General features: G+C 45.8%; 1 protein-coding gene and 1 pseudogene across 4 annotated transcripts; both read left to right on the top strand.

The window, feature by feature from the left end:
- The first annotated feature begins 225 nt into the window (after positions 1-225).
- Positions 226-24193, top strand: AFMID (arylformamidase). 4 transcript variants are annotated; one of them, XM_055408463.2, is made up of 12 exons: positions 226-332; positions 2164-2254; positions 13704-13808; positions 13890-13938; positions 15249-15334; positions 15430-15502; positions 15689-15786; positions 16081-16159; positions 16269-16410; positions 16629-16733; positions 21868-21941; positions 22110-24191. In XM_055408463.2, exons 1-11 carry the CDS (start codon positions 273-275, stop codon positions 21898-21900), a joined length of 921 nt encoding a protein of 306 aa, XP_055264438.2. In that variant the 5' UTR covers positions 226-272; the 3' UTR covers positions 21901-21941; positions 22110-24191. The 4 variants fall into 4 exon arrangements, with proteins under 4 accessions (XP_055264438.2, XP_055264437.2, XP_055264436.2 ...); XM_055408462.2 differs by having other exon boundaries at positions 22053-24189; XM_055408461.2 differs by having other exon boundaries at positions 22435-24185.
- LOC129544665 (large ribosomal subunit protein uL16-like) lies at positions 10209-12616 on the top strand (annotated as a pseudogene).
- Positions 24194-25427: the final 1234 nt, after the last annotated feature.

The following is a 25427-nucleotide window of genomic DNA, read 5'->3' as shown; positions in this document are numbered from 1 at the left end:
GCCAATCGGGAGCCGGGGCCGCCGTCCCGGAACCAATCACCGCGCGGCCGCAGAAAGGGAGGGAGATCTGGCCTCAGCCCGCCCCCTCGTGGGCGGGACCAGAAACGCGCGTACCAGGCTCTGTCCCCGGAAAGGTGGGCGTGGCTCCTCCAGGGTGGGGCCTGGTCTGTCACCAGAGAGGTGGGCGTGGCTACTCAGGGCGGGGCCTGGTCGGAGCCCTGCCCACCTGCTACAAAAAGGTGCGCCTGCGCGTCTGGTGGTACAAAACGGGGATGGACGTCTTAGGCGGGAATCACAGGCCCGAGGCTCCCTGGAAGAGGATGTCTAAAGAGGTAGGAGGATCACAGGGAGAGAGGGAGAGGCTGGGGCTGAGGAGTGTAGCTCAGACATTACGTGAAAGTTGAGAGAAGTGTTTAGAATCATTCCTGTGGGTGCTGTTGGTGTTGGTACCGTCCCCAAAGTTTTAGCACTGTGATTTATTTTACTTCTCTCCACAGACAGGCTTTTGCGAGCCTGATTTTAAGGGTAGAATATGGAAGCCCTGGCTGTGTTAATATTTATAAACCCAGAGGAGGTTGGGGCCGAAGTTCCTAACCTTAATCTGAGGTTATGCAGTGTGCAGAGAATGTGCCAAACCTGAAGGAAGCAGAAAGGCTTGTATTACTGCAGGATGGTCGTGAGGGCTAGAAACCACATGTGTGGGGCACAGTTCTTGAGGCGCTAGCCTACTGTGTTCCCCCTTTGCCTGGTAAAGAAATAAAGCCACTCTTTCTCCTCCATTAAAAAAAAGAGGAAACCATATATGCAAAGCACTCCTTATGATTATCATTCAGTTATAATTTCCTGACTAGTTTTCCTACATTTTAAACAGCAATTCTTTTTCAGGTAATGGACACATCTAAGAATGTGATGACAGTTATGGATACTGCCCCCCAAGAAATGCCATCCTCTGTGTGTGCATGTGTGCCTCTCTGTCTCTCTCTTTCTCACACAAACCCCTACAGTATGAGAGCACTCTCAGAAACCCATTGCATTACCATTCTTATAAGTAAATAAAAGCAATAAAGATGATGATAGCAGTCAGAGTGTGCCAGGTGTGGCTGCAAACATCCTACAGGCACAGATGGTATAGATCCAAACACCACTGGCCAAGAGCCCTGTTCAAATGGGACGAGGCGGAAACCCACATTTGAGTGGTTAGCTTCACTTCATGTTCATGCCTTATAGCTTTCAGCCTCACCAGGTGTACAGCCTAACCGGGCTGAAAGCTATAGGATATGTACATGAAGTGAAGTGCTATTGTTTGGCTCATTATACAGATGACGGAACTGACTGTAAGAAAGTTGCCCAGGGTAAAAGAGCCTGCAAGTGTTGGAGTTTGGATGGCACTCAGCCCATCTGACTGTAGAGCCTAAGACCTTTCCATGAGGTCACTCTGTTCAAATTTCCCAGTCCAGCCTTTGCCCATGTTTTGTTTGCTTTCTTTATTTGTTTTGTGGTAATTGTTGTATGTCTGAGCGCTTTCTCCAAAACCTGGTTCCTTATTACTTTCTGATTAAGTCTGAAAGTCTTAGCTTGACATCTAAGACCCTCCACCCTCCAGCCCCGCTTCCTCTATGTTTCAGCAATTAACGCTGGTCAACATTTCCAATTATCTGACCTTTGATTCCTTTCTCTTCACCTCTGGGCCACTGATTGTGCTGTGACCTTCAGTCAGATTTATGTCCTGTCAGGGAAGATCAGCTTCATGTCACTTTCTCTGCAGCGACCACCCCAGCTCTCTGGCTTCCTGTGATCTTAGCTGCTATAGAAGTGGTACCCATGGTGGCATTCACTGAGACACCTTTATGGGTCCTCACTTCCCTTTAAGGGTGTTCCCCTGGTTAAAGCCAAGGCCACTGCCCTCGCTGCAAGTGTCTTACAGCATTTGCAATCTTGTTTCTGTTGTATCTGAAACATCGAGTTACTTAGTGGGGGGAGAGTGGGGCCTGGGTTGCCACGCTTGAGGCTGGAGGAGCTTGAAGGAAGTTGAGGGCATCTATGAGAGATATCAGGGAAGGGGCCTCTCCAGGCAGAGAGGAGCATCCAAACACGTGGAGGGCCGGGGGCAGGGTCTGCGTGGAGGTCAGAGGCCTTACAGAACCTTGTGTCTGTGTCCCGCAGGAGCTGGATAACCAGTACTCCCCCAGCAGGTGGGTCGTCCGACTGGGAGCAGAGGAGGCCATGAGGACCTATTCACAGATGGGAAACGAAGGTACTGGGGGACCTCTCTGTGGCTGCTTTGGGTGGACTTTAGCCTGTGGCAGTGGTTCAAGATGCTCGGGCAGGGAGGAGGAGCCTCATAGCCCCAGCCTCTCCGGACAGTTCCCAAACTCCAGGCATCTCATCTGCTCGGGGTGCCCTGGCTGCAGGACCACCAGGAGGAGGAGGGAGGCTCAGAGACTGTGCTCCACATTCCTGCCTGATCAGCCAACCAGCCAGCTGTGCCCAGGCCTTAAGGCCCAGGGAAGTAGAGTGCAAAAAGGAAGGTCTCAGCTTCTGAAAGTGGAATGTTGTTGCTATTTACCACATCAAAGAAGCTTTTTTTTTTTTTTTTTAATGAAATCAGGGCTTGGGAATCTGTATGCTAGTGAAGTCTCAAGGTTGACTCCCATCCCAGTCCTAGGTCTTCAGAGTGTGTGCTGCCACCTTTTGGGCTGTGTCAGGCAGGCAGGTTCCACAGGGAATGTGTGTGTGAGGAAGCAGCCAGCCCCTCCTGCAAGACGGAAAATTGGAGGTCGGCAAATGCACTTTGTTCCAACAGGCCAGATGGAGCTCTCGGAATTGATGTTCTGAAGTGACTTAGCAGCAGCAGCAGCAGGGCTTCCCTGGTGGCTCAGAGGTTAAAGCGTCTTCCTGCATCTGCCTGCAGTGCAGGAGACCTGGGTTCGATCTCCTGGGTCCGGAAGATCCCCTGGAGAAGGAAACGGCAACCCACTCCAGTATTCTTGCCTGGAGAATCCCATGGAAGGAGGAGCCTGGTGGGCTACAGTCCATGAGGTCGCAAAGAGTCAGACAAGACTGAGCGACTTCACTTTCACTTTCACTTTCTTTCACACTGAGATAACCCAGCTGGAGGGACAGGCTAGTGGGGGGGTTATTCCAGCATATTTCAGCACCTTCCCTCTCCTGATAGAGCTGGAGCTCTGTCCTTGGCTCTTCACAGTTACCTACCATGCCTAGCTCTGCACCAAACATGCCTCTATAGACTCAGTATATATTTGATTGTGCAGTGACACCTACGTGAGCAGATAGCAAACCTGTTTGTCTTTCGTAACTGTCTTGAGGGAAAAAAGAGCTGACCCTGTAGAGAAAGGGAGTCTCTTTAAGAAGCAAGGGGTAAGGAGAGACTCTGAGACTCCGAAGTAAGCCCTCGGAGACTGTGTTTAGCCATCCCTCCCGAGAAGCCCTATGGACAGCTTTGCATTCACATCCCACCTCCCTTCCTGTTTTCGATGGTCCAGCTGGCCTAGAGGTGTCGCCGGCACATCTGCCCCATTTCACTGGTGAAGAAGGTGAGTGTGATGATGGGGCATTCAGGCCAGGTGAGTGAGAAGAGCTGTGCACGCAAGGGTTGGAGCCTGTCTCTGTTGGAAATGTTGACATTTTGTTCATCATCAACTTCTTTGGCATAAACTTTGATTTTAAAAAATAGTGCATTTACATATTATCTGTCTTTGAATTGGTCAGCTCAGGTTGCATAACAAAATGCCACGGGTTAGGTGGCTTAAACAATAGGAATCTCTTTCTCCCAGTTCTGGAGGCTGAGAAGTTCAAGGTCAAGGTGCCAGCTGATTTGGTCCCCTGGTGAGGGTCTCTTCTTGGCTTGCAGATGGACCTCTTTCCCCTGCATCCTCACATGGCAGAAAGAAGAGAAAGAAATGCTCACCTTTCTTCTTATAAGGCCACTAATCCCACCACAAGGGCTCCATCCTCATGACCTCAACTAAACCTAATTACCTCCCAAAGGCACCACCACACTGTTGTCATTGTTTAACTCTTTGCAACTCTGTGGACTGTAGCCTGCCAGGCTCCTCTATCCATGGGATTTCCCAGGTAAGAATACTGGAGTGGGTTGCCATGCCCTCCTCCAGGGGATCTTCCCAACCCAGGGATGGAACCCAGGTCTCCCGCCTTGCAAGCAGATTCTTTACCATCTGAGCCACCAGGGAAGCCCGTCTGCTACCCTAGTCCCTCCTAAATCCACCTAGTCATTAGGCTGGCCATCTGAGTTTGCAAATTGTCATTATCCGGAGGAAAACAAAAAATCCCCATAGCTTTATGACAAAAAATGGCTTTGCAACTTGTAGCTGGATGGGTATTGAAATTACGGTCCTCCCCTCCCATGGATTATCTTGCTGATAATTACATTTCAAAGAGATAGCTCCCAAGGACTCCCCTGGGAGTCTGGTGGTTAAGACTTCATCCTCCAATTCAGGGGGTGCGTGTTTGATCCCTGGTCAGGGAGCCCACATGCCTCACAGTCAAAAAACAAAAACAGAAAACAGAAATAGTATTATAAAAAATTCAATAAAAAAACTTTAAAAATGGTCCACATCAATAAAAACCCAAAGAGCTCCCAGGTCTTTGAGAAAAACATTCCTAAGTTGTAAAACTGGCAAGAGACTCATTTAGCTTTAAAAACTATTTACATGCATTCCCAAAGGGGTAGAGAAAGGATTTATGATAATGTCTCCTAAAAATAAATTCTCCAAGAAAAGGGAGGGAGGTAAACTCTCTTTTCCTTTATTGCACCAGGAAGAAGGACATTGTTTTTCTTTTGATCAACTCCATCCTAACATCTTCCACCAGGAACTTGCAGTGGGCACTGTTCTCTTCCATTGAGTAGGTCATTTTATTCTCCCCCAAGACCTGGCCTCTCCCAGGCTAGGTGAACACGGGCAGAGGGAAGTTGGAAGAACTGTGTCCTCTACCAGTAGCTATTAAATTTGTTTAATAAGACTCTCAGTAAAAAGTGTTTTAGAAGCCATGACGACAGAAAGAGATTAGCGACACGGGGAGATGCAGAACAGCAGGGTTTATTCAGGGGCTCAGCAGAGTCGCCTCCAGGGTCTGAGAGCCCAGGCTTTGTTCTGGGTATCTTTTATATGGCGTGGGCTTCTGGGTCCTAGTGACTTTCCAGCCTATGCAGTTTGGTTGAAGCCATAAGCAGGCCGGTTCACAGAAGCAGAGGTGGTCAGCATCAATAAGCAGGCCACTTTACAGAAGTGGAAGCAGTGAGCAAAGCAGTAAATTTCAGTTCAGTTCAGTCGCTCAGTCGTGTCCTACTCTTTGCGACCCCATGGACTGCAGCACGCCAGGCCTCTCTGTCCATCACCAACTCCCGGAGTTGACTCAGACTCATGTCCTTTGAGTCCATAATGCCATCCAACCGTCTCATCCCCTGTTGACCCCTTCTCCCGCCTTCAATCTTTCCCAGAATCAGGGTCTTTTCAAATGAGTTGCAGTAAACTTAAGCAACTATTTTAGTTTCTATTTTTTTTTTTGCTCTTCAAAAATACATTGTACAAGAAACTAAATAAGGTGTGTGTGTAACCAGGCTGGGGGCACATTTCCAAACTCCCTGTCCCTCAAGCCACGACTCGCCCTAGGAGAGCCAATCACCAGCGAGGTGGGTGGGGGCCTCGTGATCGACAACTTCTGCGACTGAGCCTCTCCGAGGGATCCTCCTACCTTTTTAAGGCCGAGTTGGCCCATTTTCCCTTCCAACAGGTAAAACCAAGGGAAAAAGACAAAGGCACACTAAATATAGGCCTACTTTTATTTAACTGTGATAGGATACACATAATTTAAAATATGCCATTTCAACCATTTTACAGTGTGCAAGTCAGCAGCATTCAGTACCTTCATGATGTTGTACCACCATCTCCTCTCTCTGGTTCCAAAACATTTTTCATCACCCTGAAAGGACACCTCCCTACCAGTTAGGCAGGCCCTGGCAACCAGTGACTACTTTCTGTCTCTATGGATTTTCCTATTCTGGATGTTTCCTATAAATGGAATCCTACAAGATGTGATCTTTTGTGTCTGGCTGCTTTCCCTTAGCACAAGGTTTTGGAGGTCCGTTCCTGTTATAGCCTGCCCAGGCTTCATTCCTATTTATGGACGAATAATTTTCCGTTGTGTGGATGGACCACGTTTTGTTTATCCATTCATCCGCTGATGGACATTTGGGCTATTTCCCCCTTTTGGCGATTGTGAAAAGTGCGGCTGTGAACATTCATGTACAAGTTGTTTGAAAGCCCAAATTTCTTAGCCCTAATTTCAATAGGCACAGCCATTCTACCAAGCTGCATATATTAATATATAAATGTTTACCTCCACCTTTTTACTTAGTTCGTCATGGACCAGTAGCAAACACTAAGGGGCACCCAGTGTTCACAGGCCGCATTGTAATAGCCCTGTCCTGCACTATCTGAGGCTGGCCATTTTTAGGCAGCAGTTGTTTTCTGATTACAAAAGGAGCATTTGCTTACTGAAAAGGGTTTTGAAAACCACCAATAGTTCAGCCACCCATTGTTCACATTGTAATGCGGTTTCTTCTAGTCTCTCTTTATTTTCTCGTGGAAGAAAGCGTTCTGTGTTAATAGTGTGCAATCCTGGTTTGGTGTGGGATTTTTGCAGGTGTTTCTTTTTTTTTGGCTGTGCTGCATGGCTTGCTGAGTATTAGTTACTTGACCAAGAATTGAACTCAGGGACGTGGTGGTGAAATCTCTAAGTCCTAACCAATGGACCACAAGGTAGCTCCCTACAATCTTTTTTTTTTTTTTGGATAGTATGAACACTGTTAAAAATTCTTTCTAGAAGAGATAGAAAATACTATGTGTAAACCAGATAAGCAGAAAGAATATGTTACTGTACAGCAGAGGGAAATATAGCCATTATTTTGTAATAACTTTCAATGGACTATAATCTATAAAATGTTGAATCACTGTGTCATACACCTGAAACTAATGTAATGTAATATCATAAGTCAACAATAGTTCAATTAAAAAATTCTAGCCCCAAATAATTGAAAGTAAGTACTCAAATACATGTACACACATGTTCATAGCAGCATTATTCACAATTGCCAAAAGGTGGGAAGAGTCCAAATTCACCCACAGATGAGTGGATAAACAAAGTGTGGTATGTCCATGCAGTGGAATTATTTGGGCACAAAAAAGGAATCAACTACTGATACATACTAGAACATGGATGGACCCTGAAAACACAGCACTCACTGAAAGAAGCCAGGCACGAAAGGTCACATTTATGTGTATGATTATTATTTATATGTACGATTCCATGTATGCGAAGCATCTAGAACAGGGTAATCTGTAGAGTCAGAAAGCTGTGATTACAGGGGCTGCTTAATGGGTTTTCTTCTGAGATGAAAAAAAATGTTTTGTTGTTGTTTAGTCGCTAAGTCATGTCTGACTCTTTGCGACCCCATGGACTGTAGTCCACCAGGCTCCTCTGTGCATAGGATTTCTCAGGCAAGAATACTGGAGAGGGTAGCCATTTTCTTCTCCAGGCAATCTTCTGGACCCAGGGATTGAGCTCACATCTCCTGCATTGGCAGGCAGATTCTTTTACCACTGAACCACCAGGGAACCCCTGGAAAAAAGGTTTGGAACTAGATAGAGGTGATGCCTGCAAAACGCTGGAATATGCTAAGTACCACTGAATCGTTCCCTTTTTTCTTTTTAATAACGCCGTCAATTTTGACTTGTTCACTTTAAAATGGTTGGGACTTCTCTGGCAGTCCAGTGGTTAAGACCACAGGCTTCCACTGCAGGGGCCTCAGTTTGATCCCTGGTTGAGGAACTAAGATCCCACATGTGGAGAATCACAAGGAAAGTTGCTTTTTCTCTGACTTTGAACTAAAAATGACTGAAGCCCAGGAACCCCCTTGCCCCACAGCCTCCCAGAGCTTCTCCAGGTTGTCCACTGGTCCTGCAAGATCCTCCCTGCCTATTTGTGTTCACAGACAGACTTAAAAAGCCTGGATTCGACTCTTCATCCCTCCCTCCCACCCACCCCAGCCCCCAGATGCCACTGATCTTTTCACTGTTTCCATTCCATTGTTTTACTTCTCCCAGAATAGTTGAAATCACACAGTATGTAGTCTTTTCTGATCTGGCTCATTTTTATAGAACATGTTGCTACCTGACATTTATAACTGCTTGTCCCTCTCTTTAAGGGGTAAGCCACACATGATTGGGATTTTTTTCCCCTATTTTATCACTGCAAAATTCCAAAATGGACACAAGATTGCCGCTTATATAAATATTTGTTTGCTAAGTGAATTAAAAGATGGGGAGGGAATATTCTGAAGCTCGATGAGGGGACGTCCCTGATGGTCGTGTGGTTAAGGTGCCATGCTTCCAACGCAGGGGGTGCAGGTTCAATCCCTGGTCGGGGAACTAAGATCTCGCATACTGGGTGACCAGGCCAAAAAAAAAGTGTACAGAAAATAAATAAAAATAGAGCGTAACTTAAAAAAAGAAGGCTGGGGGATCCTAACCGCTGCTTAAATTGCTCCCACAGCACCTGATAAACCCTTGACCTTCAGCTTTCTGACACCATCTGATGGGTCCCCTGCCCCACACCTGCATTAGTCTCTAGGGACTCTGGCCCCTGCCTCTCCTAATCGCTCTCATCCAGTGCTCAGCTGGGTCCAGAGACCTGCGGTTCCTCTCTGGCAGAGCTGTGGCACTGTGGACTGTGAGCAATTGAAAATGAATTTTTGCTTCCTCAAAAAAGGAAGTTTGTAATTGGGTTTATCCTGGAGCATCTTGTTGAAGCCCCCGTGTCCCTGCCTGTAGATGCAGCACCTGGAGGGCTGGCAGTATTCGGGCTCTGGGGGGAGACAGTGGGTCACCCTAGTCTCTGTCCCAGCACCCAGCTGCCTGCCATCAACCCATCACCCCACCTCCTGCAGAGAGGCAGTTTCTCTGTGTCAGGCTCGGTTGGGTTTTTTAGTATCAGAGGGAGACTTTTTTTATGCGTGACAACGCATCTTGACACCTGCTTGGTTTTAATTGCTCTTCAACTTAGAGCATACGTTTCATTATCTTTTTCTCTGTCTTGGCACAACATAAATCTCGTGGGTCCACGTGTACTTCCAGAACTCTTGTGTTAGTTAAATCGCTCCCCTTTGCTGAGCCTGCGGTATGAGGAACTTGTCCAGAAAACACCTTCACACCTGGAGGGAAGGTGGTTGGCAGACCTCTCAGGGAAGGCGAGCAGGGGAGCTCTGGGGCCCTTGGGAGGGAGTGTGGGGCTGTCATGGACTGAAAAATTCATGTGTTGACGGGACTTCCCTGGAGGTCCAGTGATTAAGACTCCAAGCTTCTGCTGAAGGGGCATGGGTTCGACTCCTGCTTGGGGAACTAAGATAAGCCACACAGCACAGTCAAAAAAAAGAAAAAGAGAAAAACCCCTTCCATTAGAATAATTACTTGGGACTTCCCTAGTGGTCCAATGGTTAAGAATCGGCCTTCCAATGCAGGCAACGCAGGTTCACTCCCTGGTTGGAGAACTAAGGTCCCATGTGCCGAGGAGCAGCTAAGCCTGAGTGCTGCAACAGACCTGATGCAGCCAAAGAAACAAATAAAAATTTAAATAATAATAATAATTATTATTAAAAAACTCACATGTTGAGGTCCTAGCTCCTAGTGGGGCTATGTTTAGAGAGGGGGCCTCTAAGGAAGAAAAACGTTAAATGAGCTCAGAAGGGTGGAGTCCTGATCGAGTAGGATTGTTTGAAGAGACACAGAGGGTTCATCTCCCTAGAGAAAGGGAGAGCTGCTCCCAAACCCAAAGATGCCACGGGAGCCCCCAGCCAGAAGGCCCTCTGCCATCCCCGGGAGGACCCTCGCCAGACACCTCCCCTGCCGGCAGCTTGGTCCTCCCTTCCAGGGCCCAGAACTTCGAGAAATAAATGTCTTGTTGTCGAAGCCCCTGGGTGTATGTATGACAGTGCGTTAGGGCAGCCCCAGCAACTGACAGGAACCCCAGATCAATGGGATGTGATGCAAGTTACACCTGGCTCACACCTGCAGGGCTGCAGGGAGCCCTGGTGAAAACGGGGGAGAGGGGAGGGGGATTCAGGGTGGTCTCAGTGGGGGCAGGGAGAACATTCAGGATTCAGGATAAACAGAGAGGGAGCCAAGAGACTTTCCTGATGATCTGGTGAGGTTTGCTTTGTCCTAAAAACTGGCACGACCAGTTAAATAAATTAAGGTGCAGCCATAGGACGGAATAACAAGTCACCTATTTATTAAAAAAGAAAGAAAAGAATGAGGAAGCTGTCTATGTACTGATTAGGAAAGCTCTCCAAGAAATATTAAGTGAAACAGGCAGAAATGCATTTCATATGCTGACATTTGGATTTAGGGGAAAGAGATTCCATATCCATGTTAATAATGACAGTCACCTTGTCAGGGGTATTTCATGGAAATGGCTGCTGTATATTTTTATAAGTGGATTGTTTCTTCAAAAGAAGAAGTAATGGCATCTCAATGCTCAGATAGCTCATAACTTTCACAGGTACCTGTCCATCAACTTTTAAACACAGTTTACAAAATATGATGACATTCTTAAAAGACATTTCAAGTTAGGGCTTCCCTGGTGGTCCAGTGATTAAGAATCCGCCTCTTTCCCTTCAGCACCCCATTTAAGATCCTAGTCTCACCATGGGTTGCCGCCCCACCCGGTGTTACCGGTATTGTCAGAACAAACTGAACCCAAAGTCTGACTTCTGCCAAAGTGTCCCTGTTGCTAAGATCTGCATCTTTGACCTGGAGCAGAAGAAGGCAACAGTGGATGGGTTCCCATTCTGTGGCCACAGGGTGTCAGACGAGTGTGAGCAACTCTCCTCCAAAGCCCTGGAGGCTGCCCATGTTTGTGCCAACAAGTCTATGGTGAAAACAGGGCAAAGATGGTTTTCACATCCAAGTGGGGCGCCACCCCTTCCACGTCATCTGCATCAACAAGATGTGTCCATCCTCACCAAGCTGCAGAACAAGGAGCATGTGACTGAGGCCCTGCGCAGGGCCAAGTTCAAGTTCCCTGACCACCAGAAGTGGGAATTTGCCAAGTTTAATTCAGATAAATTTGAAAACACGGAAGCAGAGTAACAGTTCATGCCAGATGGCTGTGGGGTCAGAGACATCCCTAATCGTGTTCCCTTGGACAAATGGTGGGCCCTGCACTCAGGGGAGGCTTGGCGTTGTCTCTTCTTTACTCGTGTCCACCACGAAATCCTACTTTCGTGTCAAAGCAAACAAACAAACAAAAAAAGCATCCACCTTGCAATGCAGGGGACACCAGTTCGATCCCTGGTCCTGGAACATCCCACATGCCACGAAGCAGCTAAGCCCAAGGGCCAGAACTACTGAGGCCACACACCGAAACTGCTGAAGCCCTTGCGTCTAGAGCCTGTGGTCTGCAACAAGAGAAGCCACGGCCCATGCACCACAGTGAAGGATCTAGAGATCCCTGCCGCATCTAGAGAAAGCCTGTGTGCAGCAGTGAAGACCCAGCACAGCCAAAATAAAACAAATAAAAAATATTTTTTAAAATACATTTCAAATTATCATAAATGCAATGCCAAATAAATAAAAATAAATATTAAAAAACATATCACTAAAAATAACATAAAAATAAAAGCTTTATTGTCTTTGCTCTTATATTTAAAGCTGTAGTCCATCTGGAACTGATCTGATGTGGTATGAGATAGGGATCAAAAAACTTTTTTTCCCCATTCAATTGACCCAACACTGTGTATTGAAATATTTATTCATTGCTTCACTTGTGGGATCTTAGTTCCGGACTAGGGATTGGGCTCGAGCTGTCCGCAGTGAAAGCATGGAGTCCTAACCATGGGACTGCTGGGGAATTCCCTACACAGTTTTCTTTTAAGTGGTTTTGATGTACCAGGTTCTGTTGTACAGAGGTGAGCAAAGCAAAGCCCTAACACGATTAGGGATGTCTCTGACCCCACAGCCATCTGGCATGAACTGTTACTCTGCTTCCGTGTTTTCAAATTTATCTGAATTAAACTTGGCAAGCCCTTGGAGCTTATGGTTTAGTGAGCGTGACAATAAATAAAAATATGTATGAAGGATGGATGAATGCTGAGGTCAAAAATAAAGGAGAGAAAGGGGATATACCATAATGTATTTGGCCAGTTTTCTGCTGTAAGTCCCTTGGGCTGTGTCTAAAATGTTTTACTGTCATAAATAGCATTAGTGTGAGCATCTTTAAAGCAAGTCTTTAAAAATATTTCTGATTACTTCTTTTTAATAATGGATGGATAAGGTCTTATGCATCAAGGAATATGATTTTCTTGGGCTTTGGTACATATTTCCAAGTTGCCCCACAGGAAGAACTTACTAGTTTACATTCGCCGGTGCCCAGTGGCTGTGGGAGCTGAGCTGCCTGGGTTTCAGTGATGAAAGTGGGGCCTTTGGGGGACATTGAAAGTCCATGAACGTAGAGAGTCCCTTCCTCTTCCTGGAAGTGGGGCCCAGCTGGCTGCTCACCTCTCAAAAACCAATAAAGAGGCCAGGTTTTGTTTTATTTTGGATGCCAGCAACTCACCTGTTCAAATGCTGACTTGCCCCCTGACAATCAGGGGGCCAGAGCTTTTATGGACAGAGGGAGGGAGCTACAGGCAGAAACAGCACAGTCAGCTCTGACAATCATCTTGAAATTGGTCGCCAGTGGTCTGACCAGCATCATCTTGATTGTTTCAGTTGCACAGCAGGTTTGTTTCCGTTTCTCTGAGGCCAGTTCTCGGAACTGTGGCAGATTGCATCGTGGCTGTAATCTAGTGATCCTGTAGTTAACTTTTTCCACGTGGTGGGGACTTTATCCGTAAGACAGCTCACAGGATATGGCTCAGAATATAATCTATAGCCCTTGAGAAGGAACTGAAGGTCCTTGCCTATGTTTGATGACATCATTATTATTACTTGGTCTCCTTTGACTGTTTTCCTTTGTGTCTGCATTTTCTCCCTTCTCTGATTAAACGTGTTCTTTGGCTGATGTTCCACAGACAAAAGGCAGGCAGAGAACATGGGGGACAAGGACCATAGCGTCCTGCTCTGTTTCACTCCCACCTCTACGCCTTTGCCTTTGGTATTTAATTTATTTACAGTCCCTTTCCTCCTTTCTCTCAACCCCAGTCCTAAGCCAATTTTCACGTCACTCTGACCTCTGCCATCATGGCACTCAGTTATATGTTCATAGTGTTTTATTATCTATTTGTGATTTTATATCTTAGTTTCTAGAAGATTATTTTTTCAAATGCTTGGAAATGTTTATGCTTCCTGGAGCATGTAGCCAAGGGTAACACGCATCATAAACTTGTAATAGAGAAGAGGTAGAAATGGTGTCGGCCAACTGCCAGCTCACCAGAGACAGACATCAAAGATAGTACTGCCTCCACTCAGATGGGTCAGCCTGATGTCTGTTTAACTACACATCTGGGGGAATGCTTCAGACCCCCGGCCCAATTACCATAAGGACTTGGGGAAGCACTGACCGCTGGAGGCAACTGGTCAACCCAAAGGGGCTTTTGGCAAAATAATAATGGAACTTGCTGCTGCCTGAGGTTGTACTGACAGTGACTTGTCCATTTCCGGAGACAGTCACCAAGAGGGCCCGGGCCACCGGGAGGAGCCTGCTCGATGTCCCCTACGGAGACAGCGAAGGAGAGAAACTGGACATCTACCTTCCCGAGGCAGTATCTGAAGGTAACTGGGGGCTGCTGGTTGCCCTCGGATCTCAGCTGGGAGCCCTGCCTGGGCCCACGCACCCTTTGTTTTGTCCTACAGCTATGCCTTTCCTGGTGTTTTTTCACGGAGGATACTGGCAGAGTGGAAGGTGAGTCGGGGAACGTGGGTGAATGAAGAGAAGGGGACATTCGTCTTTGCCTGGCCTCTTCCTTTCCCGGGACCGCTGCAACAACTCACTACAAATGTGGGGGCTTCCTACGACAGACGTGTCTTCTCTCACAGTTCTGGAGGCCAGAAGTCTGAGATCAAGGCGTGGGCAGGGCCGCACTCCCTCCGAAGGCTCCCGCGTCTGGGGGCTCCCAGCTTTTCTTACCTTGTGGCTGCGTCACTTCAAACTCAGCTTTCATCTTCCCACGATCTTTGTGTGTCTGCCTCTGCATCCTCCCTCTCACTTCTGTTACAACATCGCCAGTTACTGGGTTTAGGGCCCGTCCTCAATCCAGGATGATCCCATCTCAAGATTCTTAATTATGTCTGCAGAGTGTGTGTGCTCAGTCGCTTCAGTTGTATCTGACTCTTTGTGACCCTATGGACTGTAGCCCACCAGGCTCCCCTGTTCAGGGGGTTCTCCAGGCACGAATACTGGAGTGGGATGCCATGTCCTTCCCCAGGGGATCTTCCTGAACCCAGGGATTGAACCCACATCACCTGAGTCTCCTGCATTGCAGGTGGAGTCTTTACCCACTGAACCACCTGGGAAGCCCATATCTGCATAGACCCTATTGCAAATAAGGTCACATTTACAGGTACCAGGGTTTAGGATTTGGACATATCTTTTGAGGAAGGACACTGTTGAACCCACTATATTCAGTGAAATGCACGTTCAATCTACTCTCCAATCATGGAAACCCACAGTGACTAACCGTCCCATTTTGCTCAGAACTGAGTGGTTTCCCAGGGGTTGGAGCCTTTAGCAGTTAAAAAAAAAAAAGAGAGAGTCCCAGGCAAACTGGGATTGGCCCCAGTGGGTACCCTAAGATAAGCAGAGGGGTATTTGGAACTTTGACGGACACTGTTGTTCCCTAGGATCATACTAAGAAGTTGCTTATTATAGGGTCTACTGCCTTTCAATCTCAGCATTTTAACGCTCCATTTATTGTATTTTTACCCTTTGCCTTGTAAAGCTCCCTACATGTCTGATCTCCTTCAATTCTCAAAAACAGCATTCGAAGAGAAAGAACGTAATTATCTCTATTTTACAGAGGAAGAAGCCAGGCTTAGAGGTTAAATATAGTCTCTAGGGCCCCACAGCCAGCATGCAATGTGGTAAGGACAAAGCCTCACTTCTTTCCTTACCACCCTGGATCAGAGACGGGCAGGGCTCTGGGTGGACCAGACACCAAAGCAGTCTACTGGCCAAGTGGCCTCCAGTTGTTATGTCTTTGTCTCCTTCTGCAGTAAAGACACATCAGCCTTCATGGTCAACCCACTGACCACACAGGGAGTGGCCGTGGTGATAGTGGCTTATGACATTGCCCCCAAAGGTAATGAGGGTCGTCTTGCAGGAACAAGGGCCATTGGGATTTGGAGGGGAAAGAGCCCCTGATGGAACCTGACACAGCTCCTGCCCTCTGCACAGGCACCCTGGACCAGATGGTAGACCAGGTGACCCAGAGCATCGTGTTTGTCCAGACGCGGTATCCAAGCAACCAGTGGGTATCACTGAAAATTTTCCTTTTGTCAGACTGGGTGGGAGGACAGTGGATTCATCTCCTTGGATGCAGCCCAGCCATCCCTTCTGGTTTTGGAGCAGAAGGCAAATGGGGGCCCCTCGATACTGGCCTGTTGCTTTGATTACACTGAAGGCAAACCCTGCTCTCTGCTCTGACCCACTGAAGGGGAATTTACCTGTGTGGACACTCTGCTGGGGCCCACCTCGCTGCCATGATGCTCCTGGCCAACTGGACCAAGCATGGAGTCACGCCCAACCTCAAAGGTTTCCATGGGGAATGAGTCTGACTAGGCAGTCTTCACCCTGCCCTGATGGGCCCGAGGGTCTATTCCAGTTGCTTGAAATCTCAACAGCTGTGAGCAACTTGAGCTGGGGGCTTTGGGCCCAGGGAGCAGGGCCTGCTTTGCTTCTTCTCTGCCCCTTCCCTTGTCTTGCCCCTCTGGCCCTGGAGGCAGGCTGGCCCCATCTTGCACCATCCGGTGCTCACAAGAGGCCCCGTCTGGGTGGGCCTTGGCCCCACCTGCAGCCTGGCTTAATGACTGTTCTTTACCCTCACAGGCTTCTTCCTGCTGAGTGGGGTCTACGACCTGGAGCCCATCATGCACACCTCTGAGAACGCCCCTCTCCTCCCAACCCTGTAAGTCACTTGGCCCCTCATCCCCCTCAGCTGGCCTGCAGCCAGTGAGGAGGGCCAGGGCTGCAGCGAGGGCTTTCTGCTGTCCTGACCACACCTACCCCCACACCAGGGAGGACGCTCAGAGGAACAGCCCGCTGTGGCACCTGAAGACGGCCCCCACCCGGCCCATGGATCCAGCCTGCCTCATCTTGGTGACTGTGGGCCAGCACGACAGCCCTGAATTCCACCGACAGTCCAGGGAGTTTTATCAGGTACCCCAAGCACCCCTCTTTTGGCTCAAGGTTGAGGGTCATCCAGTCTTATTATCTTCCTTTTTATTTCACCCAAATGGACCCTATGATACCAGTCATTTCTTCAACAAATACTTAGTGAACACCTGGTAAGCAGGTGTGAGAGCCCCTCTCCACCTCCACCCGCCCTCCCCACCAACAAGCCTCGTGTTTCTTCTTCCCTCATTTCTCTTACACAGACATTGTGCGAAGGAGGGTGGAAAGCCTCCTTTGAAGAGCTCCATGATACGGACCACTTTGAAATCCTTTGGAACCTAACCCAGGAGGACTACGTGCTCACCCAGGTACGGTGCATCCCTTCACTGTGGACAGAATGTGTCTTGGCGTAGCCCTTACACGTGAGGCGGGGTGGGCAGGCAGAGGGTACAGGGAGCTCCCTTGCTGGTTCTTTGGCATCCTGGCATCCAGGGGACCTGACGATAAGGATGGAGGGCCACTCTTGCTTCCTGAACTTCACCTCCCTCTGAAACAGCCCCAGGTGATCTGCAGAGGCTGGTCCTGGGCACACCAATGGGATCTTCCTGGGGCCAGGCAGGTATGAGAAAGTATTAGCCTGCTTGTGTGTAAGCACAGACGCAACGCCAGCCCCTTGGGGATAGGTTGGATGGATTTGACCACATGAATGTTCAGTACAAATTTAATATGGTGAGCCCTTTTAAAAGTCTAAGGATAATAATAAAAAAAAGTCTAAGGATAAAAAGGAACCCTTCTACACTGTTGATGGAATGTAAATTGGTACAGCCACTATGGAGAACCACATGGAGGTTCCTTAAAAAACTAAAATTAGAATTACCATGTGATCCAGCAGTGCAACAATTCCACTCCTGATTTATGTCCAGGACTGGAATTTTTGTTTTGTCCAGAAAAGACAAAACTCTAATTCGAAAAGATACTGCACTCCAGTGTTCATAGCAGCACTATTTATAATAGCTTAAATGTCCACCCACAGATGAATGGATTAAGAAGATGTATTTTACATAAACACACACAAACACTGGAACTTTCAGAACTTTACTCAGCCATAAAAAGAATGATATAATGCCTTTGGCAGAAATATAAATGGACCTAGAGATCATTATACTAAGTGAGGTCAAAGACACATATCATATGATTTCACTTACATGTGGAATCTTAAAAAACAGTACAGGTGAACTTATTTATAAGACCAAAATAACTCACAGAAGAGAAAGCAAACTTACAGTTACCAAAAGGGAAGGAGGGGGATAAATTAGGAATTTGGAATTAACAGACGTGTAAAATAAACAGAAAGGACCTACTACTGTACAGTAGAGGGAACTGTAGCGGAGGGAACTATATTCAGTATTTTATAATAGCCTATAATGGAAAATAACTCGAAAGAGTATATATATTTATATAACTTAATTACTTTGCTGTATCCCTGAAACATTGTAAATCACCTGTTCAGGTCAGTTCAGTTGCTCAGTCGTGTCCGACTCTCCGCGACCCCATGAATCACAGCACGCCAGGCCTCCCTGTCCATCACCAACTCCCGGAGTTCACTCAAACTCATGTCCACAGAGTCGGTGATGCCATCCAGCCATCTCATTCTCCGTCGTCCCCTTCTCCTCCCGCCCCCAACCTTTCCCAGCATCAGAGTCTTTTCCAGTGAGTCAACTCGTCGCATGAGGTGGCCAAAGTATTGCAGTTTCAGTTTTAGCATCAGTCCCTCCAATGAACACCCAGGTACTTCAATTTAAGTTATTTTTAAAAAATAAAAGGATAAATTGGGGAAAATATTTTCCATGGACCCAGAAAATACACAGTTACTACTTTCTCTTTTCTTTTTCTCAGAAAGTGGGTACCTGATTAGCTTTACTTTTTTTTTTTAATATTTACTTTTTCCCTCCAGTTTTATTGAGTTAAAATTGACATACAGAGCTGTATAAGTTTAAGGTGTACATCATAATGATTTGACTTAGAAACATCATGCAATGAACCGTGACAGTTTTAGTGAACATATTCAGAAAACAAAGATCATGGCATCTGGTCCCATCACTTCATGGGAAATAGATGGAAAAACAGTGGAAACAGTGTCAGACTTTATTTTTTTGGGCTCCAAAATCACTGCAGATGCTGATTGCAGCCATGAAATTAAAAGAGGCTTGCTCCTTGGAAGGAAAGTTATGACCAACCTTGATAGTATATTAAAAAGCAGAGACATTACTTTGCCAACCAAGGTCCGTCTAGTCAAGGCAATGGTTTTTCCCGTGGTCATGTATGGATGTGAGAGTTGGACTGTGAAGAAAGCTGATCGCCGAAGAATCGATGCTTTTGAACTGTGGTGTTGGAGAAGACTCTAGAGAGTCCCTTATACTGCAAGGAGATCCAACCAGTCCATTCTAAAGGAGATCAATCCTGGATGTTCATTGGAAGGACTGATGCTAAAGCTGAAACTCCAATACTTTGGCCACCTCATGCGATGAGTTGACTCACTGGAAAAGCCTCTGATGCTGGGAAAGGTTGGGGGCGGGAGGAGAAGGGTACGACAGAGAATGAGATGGCTGGATGGCATCACCGACTCTGTGGACATGAGTTTGAGTGTACTCCGGGAGTTGGTGATGGACAGGGAGGCCTGGCGTGCTGTGATTCATGGGGTCGCGGAGAGTCGGACACGACTGAGCGACTGAACTGAACTGAACCATCTATCTCATAGATACAAAAGAAAAAAAATTTTTCTCTTGTAATGAGAATTCTTAGGATTTATTCTGTTAACAACATTCATATATAACATACAGCAGTGTTAATTAAATTTATCATATTGTACATTGTATCCCTAGTGCTTATTTATCTTATAATTTATCTTATAATTGAAAGTTTGTACCTTTCACCACCTTCCTCCAATTCTCCCTCCCCCTACCCCTGATTAGCTGCCACCACAATAGGACTTTCATAGCATTCAGATTTTTGGTTTTGCTTTGTTTGGTTTGGCTGCTTCGGGATCGTAGTTCCCCGACCAGCCATTGAACCCTGGCCCTCCAAGGTGAAAGTCCAGAGTCCTAACCACTGGACTGCCAGAGAACTCCCTACAGCATTCAGTTTTAATTAACATAGTTAATATCCTTACCACACAAAGAGCACTTTCAAATCAGTTGCTGTTTAGTTGCCAAGTCATGTCCAGTTCTTTTGCAACCCCTTAAATTGTAGCCCACCAGGCTTCTCTGTCCATGGGATTTCCCAGGCAAAATTACTGAAGTGTGTTGCCATTTCCTTCTCCAGGGGATCTTCCCGACCCAGGGATCGAACCCATGTCTCCTGCATTAGCAGGTGGATTCTTTACCACTGATCCACCAGGGAAGTCCTTCAAATCAATAAAATGGTTCTTTTTCTTTTTTTAACTGAAATTTTGGTGATTTGCAATAGTATGTGTAACATAGTGATACAGTATTTTTATATAGCTTATTCTCCATTGAAAGTTATAAAATATTGGTTATATTCCATGCAGTGTACAATATAACCTTGTAGCTTATTTATTTTATATATAGTAGTTTGTACCTCTTATTAAGTGTAACAAGAGCAGGTCTTATTTCTCTTTAAGAACAGAAATAAATAGAAAAAATGGACAAAGAATAAGGGATAATTAAAAACAAATATAGATGGCCAGTAGACATGGTGGAAGATTAAAATGCACTATTGATCATAGGACTTCCCTTGTGGCTCAGCTGGTAAAGAATCTGCCTGCAAAGCGGGAGACCTGGGTTCAATCCCTGGGTTGGAAAGATCCCCTGGAGAAAGGAAAGGCTACCCACTCCAGTATTCTGGCCTGGAGAGTTCCATGGACTGTATATAGTCCATAGTGTTGCAAAGAGTCGGACACAACTGAGCGACTTTCACTTTCACTTCACACTGAGCATAGACATGTAACTGAAAATGAGTCCTCTCCCACCTCTCGATGGAAATGTTCTAGTATAATTATGTCCAGTGCTGATGAGAATGTGGTGAAGTGGGGGAGGCTTCCTTTGTCCTTCTGGTGGAAACACATGTCAACTTGATGTTTCTGGGGTACAGCTTAGCAAAATGGACGCAAGTCTGCAAGTCTACTGACCCAGTAATTCTGATGCTTGGAATTTGTTTTCACGATAATCAGAGAACACCGAAAGATAGTCTCTACAGCTTTATTAATGTTCAAAACTTGGAAACAACCTAAATATCTAATGAGGTTAAATTCTGATATAATCAGGTAATAGATTGAAGTTTGTGAAAATTTCTTAGGATATGTTAAATTGATTCAAAAGTAAGAGCAAAAACACAAAAAATGACTAACCTAGAATCTCCCTAGTTTTATACATACACAGCCAGACCCTTAGAGGCATGTATATGCATCCGAAAAAACCATTTACCAGTGATACTGCAAGTGCTTTAAAAAAAATCTATTTCCATATTTTCTACCGTGAACATGTGTTACTTTTTAAAATGAATATGCCTTGTTTAATTATTTTAATTTATTTATTTGGCCATGCTCTGTAGCATGTGGACTCTTAGTTCCCCAGCCAGGGATCAAACGCCATGTTCCGTGCATTGGAAGCATGGGTTCTGAGCCACTGGACCACCAGGGACGTCCCTTGTATTACTTTTTTAAGTGAGGAAAAAAACAAGCATTCATAAATATGTATACATATGTGCTCAGTTGGGTCTGACTAGGGGATCTTCCAAACCCAGGGATCCAACGCGCATCGCCTGCATTGGCAGGCGGGTTCTTTAACACTGAGCCACCTTAGCTATAAATGACATCTGTTTTTAAAAAACCTAATAAATATTTTAGATATGGGAAGCCAAATGGTCTCTGACAAAACTACCCAACTCTTGCCATTGCTACTCAAAAGCTGCCTCGTGGGCTTCCCTGTCGGCTCAGTGGTAGGGAATCTGCCTGCCAATGCAGGAGATATAGGAGATCCAGGTTGGATACCTGGGTTGGGAAGATCCCCTGGAGGAGGAAATGCCAACCCAACCCAACCCAACCCACTCCAGTGGGTTGACTGGAGAATCCCATGGAGGATCCTGGCGGGCTACAGTCCATGGGGTCGCAAAGAGTCAGACACAACTGAAGCGACTTAGCACACACATGCTCCAATAAAACTATTTATGGAGGCAGAAATTTGAATGTCATGTAATTTTTACACGTCACAAAAAATATCCTTGTTTTGATTCTTTTCCCCAACTGTTTAAACACGTCATGCCATTCTTATCTCATGGTTCATACAGAAGTGGGCAGTGAGCCGGAGGGAAGTGTATGTTTGGTTCTTGGAAACATTTCAAATGAGAGATGGAAAGGAGCTCATTTAAGTTACATTTCTGTGACCACAAAGGCAGCCTGTTTCTTTAATCAAATTCCTTCCCAAGAAATCCTCCCAAGAGCCTCTCCAACTTCAGAGCTATTGTATTTTTTCCTTCCTGCTGCAGATTATTTTGAGAACAATCTTCCAGGAGTCCTGATGACACCTGAACCCTGCCACCGCCAGCATATATCTAGACTGGTAAGCTTCTCCGGGAGCCCCACTGCTTCCCTCTCCCGCTGGCCTCAGCTCTACCTGAGCCCAGCAGCGCCTCTGTTTGTTCACTCACCCCCACACCCCCACCCCGGCCAGAATCCATTCTTCATGCTGCTCTGAACCTGAGTACAAATCTTCATGGCCCGCCCCCAGCCTGGATCCAGTGGGCTCCAGGGAAGGTCTGGCCCAGGTCCATGCGGTGTGTGTCGCCCTGAGCTGCCCCTCTGGCTGAGAAGGTGAAGCAGAAATGACACCTTGCAACCAACATGAAGAGAAAGAACGCTCTAAACCAGTTTTCGTTCCTCTTTTCGTTTTTGTTTTGCCAAACCACACGGCATGTGGGATCTCAGTCCCCAGACCAGGGATTGAACCCCAAAAGCCCCTGCACTGGGAGTGTGGAGTCTTAAGCACTGCACTGCCCAGTGGTTAAGGGAAGTCCCTGTCCCTTTTTTTTGCTCCACTTTTTCATGTCTGCTAGGTCCTGGGCTCCACCTGACGTCTGGCTTCATCCCAGAAAGCCCTGGGATGTTATCCTTGGGACTAACACTTTGACCAGATTAGCCCTGGTGGCTCAGTGGAAAGAATCTGCCTGTCAATGAAGGAGACATGGGTTTGATTCCTGATCCAGGAAGATCCCACATGCCGTGGACAGGCTAAGCCCATGCACCACAGCTAGTGAGCCTATGCTCTGGAGCCCGGGAGCCACAGCTGCTGAGCTCATGTGCTGCAGCTGCTGAAGCCTGCACAGTGTCGAGCCTGTGCTCCCCAAGAGAGGCCACTGCAGTGAGAGGCCCTCACGCCACAGCTGGAGAGGAGCCCCTGCTTTCCACCACTAGAGAAAAACCCGCACTGCCATGAAGACCCAGCAGAGCCGTAAATAAATAAATAAAAACCCAAATAAGCTACAAGGATTTGTTGTACAACACAGGGAAATAGCCAATAGAACAACTACATATGGAGTATAATGTCTAAAAATTGTAAATCGCTATGTTTGTATGCTGCTGCTGCTGCTAAGTCACTTCAGTCGTGTCCGACTCTGTGCGACCCCATAGACGGAAGCCCACCAGTCTCCCCCATCCCTGGGATTCTCCAGGCAAGAACACTGGAGTGGGTTGCCATTTCCTTCTCCAGTGTGTGAAAGTGAAAAGTGAAAGTATAGTCGCTCAGTCATGTCCGACCCATAGCAACCCCACGGACTGTTAGCATGAATGTTAATGTATATAATATTGTAAATCAGCCATGCCTCAAGAAAATCTCAATAAATGGCTCAGATTAAAAAATATATACATATGTGTGTATATGAGTGTGTTATATGTGTGTGTTATAGAGAGAAACGAAGAGAGTGAGAATGATAATACACATCGGCAAAATGTAAACAATATCTGAGTAATGATTATTCCTTGTACTATTATTGCAACTTTAAAATGATAAAAATAAAAGTCACCAAAAAGTGGAATTTCCCTGGTGGTCCAGTGGCTAAGACTCCACACTCCCAGTGCAGGGGGCCCAGGTTTGATCCCTGGTCAGGGAGCTAGATCCTACATGACACAACTGAAAGATCCTACATGCCTCAGCTAAGACCTGGCACAACCAAATATATCAGTAAAATAAATAAATATTTTTAAAATTTAGATGTTAAAAAAGGGACCCCAGACACAGGAGGTAAGCGAAAATAATGTCAAAGGCCCAAAATGGTAGAAGCTGGTTTTGATAAAATTTGATACAGCCAAAAGCCGATCCATGAATTTAAACTTTTGTTACGAAATCCTACAGAAATTGTTAATAGATAAAGTTTCAGTTGGGAAAGATGAAAGAAAATGTCCTGGAGATGGATGGTGGTGATGGTTGCATAGCAAAGTGAATGTACTTAATGCCACTGAGCTGCACACTTAAAAATGGCTGAAATGGTGGTGACTGTTTTGTAATGAGTTAGAACAGTGAATCAATATGTTGTGCAGCTGGAACATACAGTTGTAGGTCAGTTATACTTCAATTTAAAAAATGGCTAAAACTAAATTTTATATTATGTATCTTTTACCATATATAATTGTGTGTATATATATATGTATATATAATAGAATGAAAAATGCAGATATTCTAAATTCTTCCACTTAATTATACCTCTTTCAGTTGGCATAGAAATGAAAAGTAACCAAAACCCAAAATGTTGAGATTTCTCTGTGTATGCAATGTTATCACATAGAGCAACTTTGTTATATACATCTAATTCATGTTATATATGTTACTCTTGTTGGGATAAAAATACAAGTAATAATTTTTTAAAAAAAAACTTATGGAAAAGACCTAAGCAACTGAAGTTTTCAGTAAAATAAAATTTTAAATGGAAAATAAGTTGGAACATGTTGGTACTAAATAGAAAATGAATCACAGAAATACATTGACTTGATGGTGTTTGTCCAGAAGATAGTTCAGTTCAGTTCAGTTTAGTCACTCAGTCGTGTCCGACTCTTTGCGACCCCATGAATCACAGCACGCCAGGCCTCCCTGTCCATCACCAAGATGTATATTTTTATTTTTAAAATTGTACATATTTTTTGGCTGCACCACGCAGTTGGTGGGATTTTAAGATTCTCAAACGGACTGTGGATCCTGTGCTGTTGACAGTGAAAATGCCAAGTCTTAACCACTGAACTGCCAGAGAATTCTCTGTAAGATGTGTATTTTTAAACAGATGCCATCAATATTGATAGAACTCTGATTAAAATAGGCAGGATGAAAAAGGCAGGGTCAGCTCAGACAAGATTGCAAAGCAAACCATGTCCTACTCTGATGATTGAGAGGGCAAGTTGGCTGTAATCAAAAATGTTGAAGGCACATACAGTGCTAGAAGTCTTGCTTGCTGATGTTCGCGCTCCAGGCATAGTTGGATGTTTGTGTGTCTGTTGGCTGTAGTATGAATACAATTCATAATAGCACCAACAAAAAAAATGGAACTACCCAATGGGAAACTGGTTGATTGGAATTAGAGTAGATCAGTAGACCATCTAATAGACACCACGCAGATTTTACAAAACGTTAGATAGTTGTAATCTGGGTGCTGATAAAGCTGAGATGTGCTGTTACCTGAAAAGACAGGACACCAACTGATACACACACACACACCACCCCTAGAAGTACATATAGAAACTGCTGAAAAGTTTCCTTCTGCTAGAGGTCTTGGGGAGAGGAAGACTTCCTTCCTATTGCATGATTTTTTGCTTTTATAGCATTGATGTATCACTCTTACAACAGAGGAAAAACACATTCACAAAAGGTTTGGTGAGACTAGATGGCATAAGGTAATATCTAGCATTGATGATTTACGATCTCAAAATTGTTTCATTGGATCATCACAGTGTCCCCCAGGATTTGTTGCCAACTATTGAAAAATCCAGAGAGTTTACACAGAACATTTGCCTCTGTGATAAATAGATGTTTGGTCTTTGTGCCTGCTTCTTGGGACACAGCTCC

Source organism: Moschus berezovskii, chromosome 20, assembly GCF_049115385.1.
Source record: "Moschus berezovskii isolate FMDL1 chromosome 20, NW_MosBer_1.0, whole genome shotgun sequence".
In the NCBI taxonomy this organism is placed as follows: Eukaryota; Metazoa; Chordata; class Mammalia; order Artiodactyla; family Moschidae; genus Moschus; species Moschus berezovskii.
This window is presented reverse-complemented; position numbering and strand designations above follow the sequence as displayed.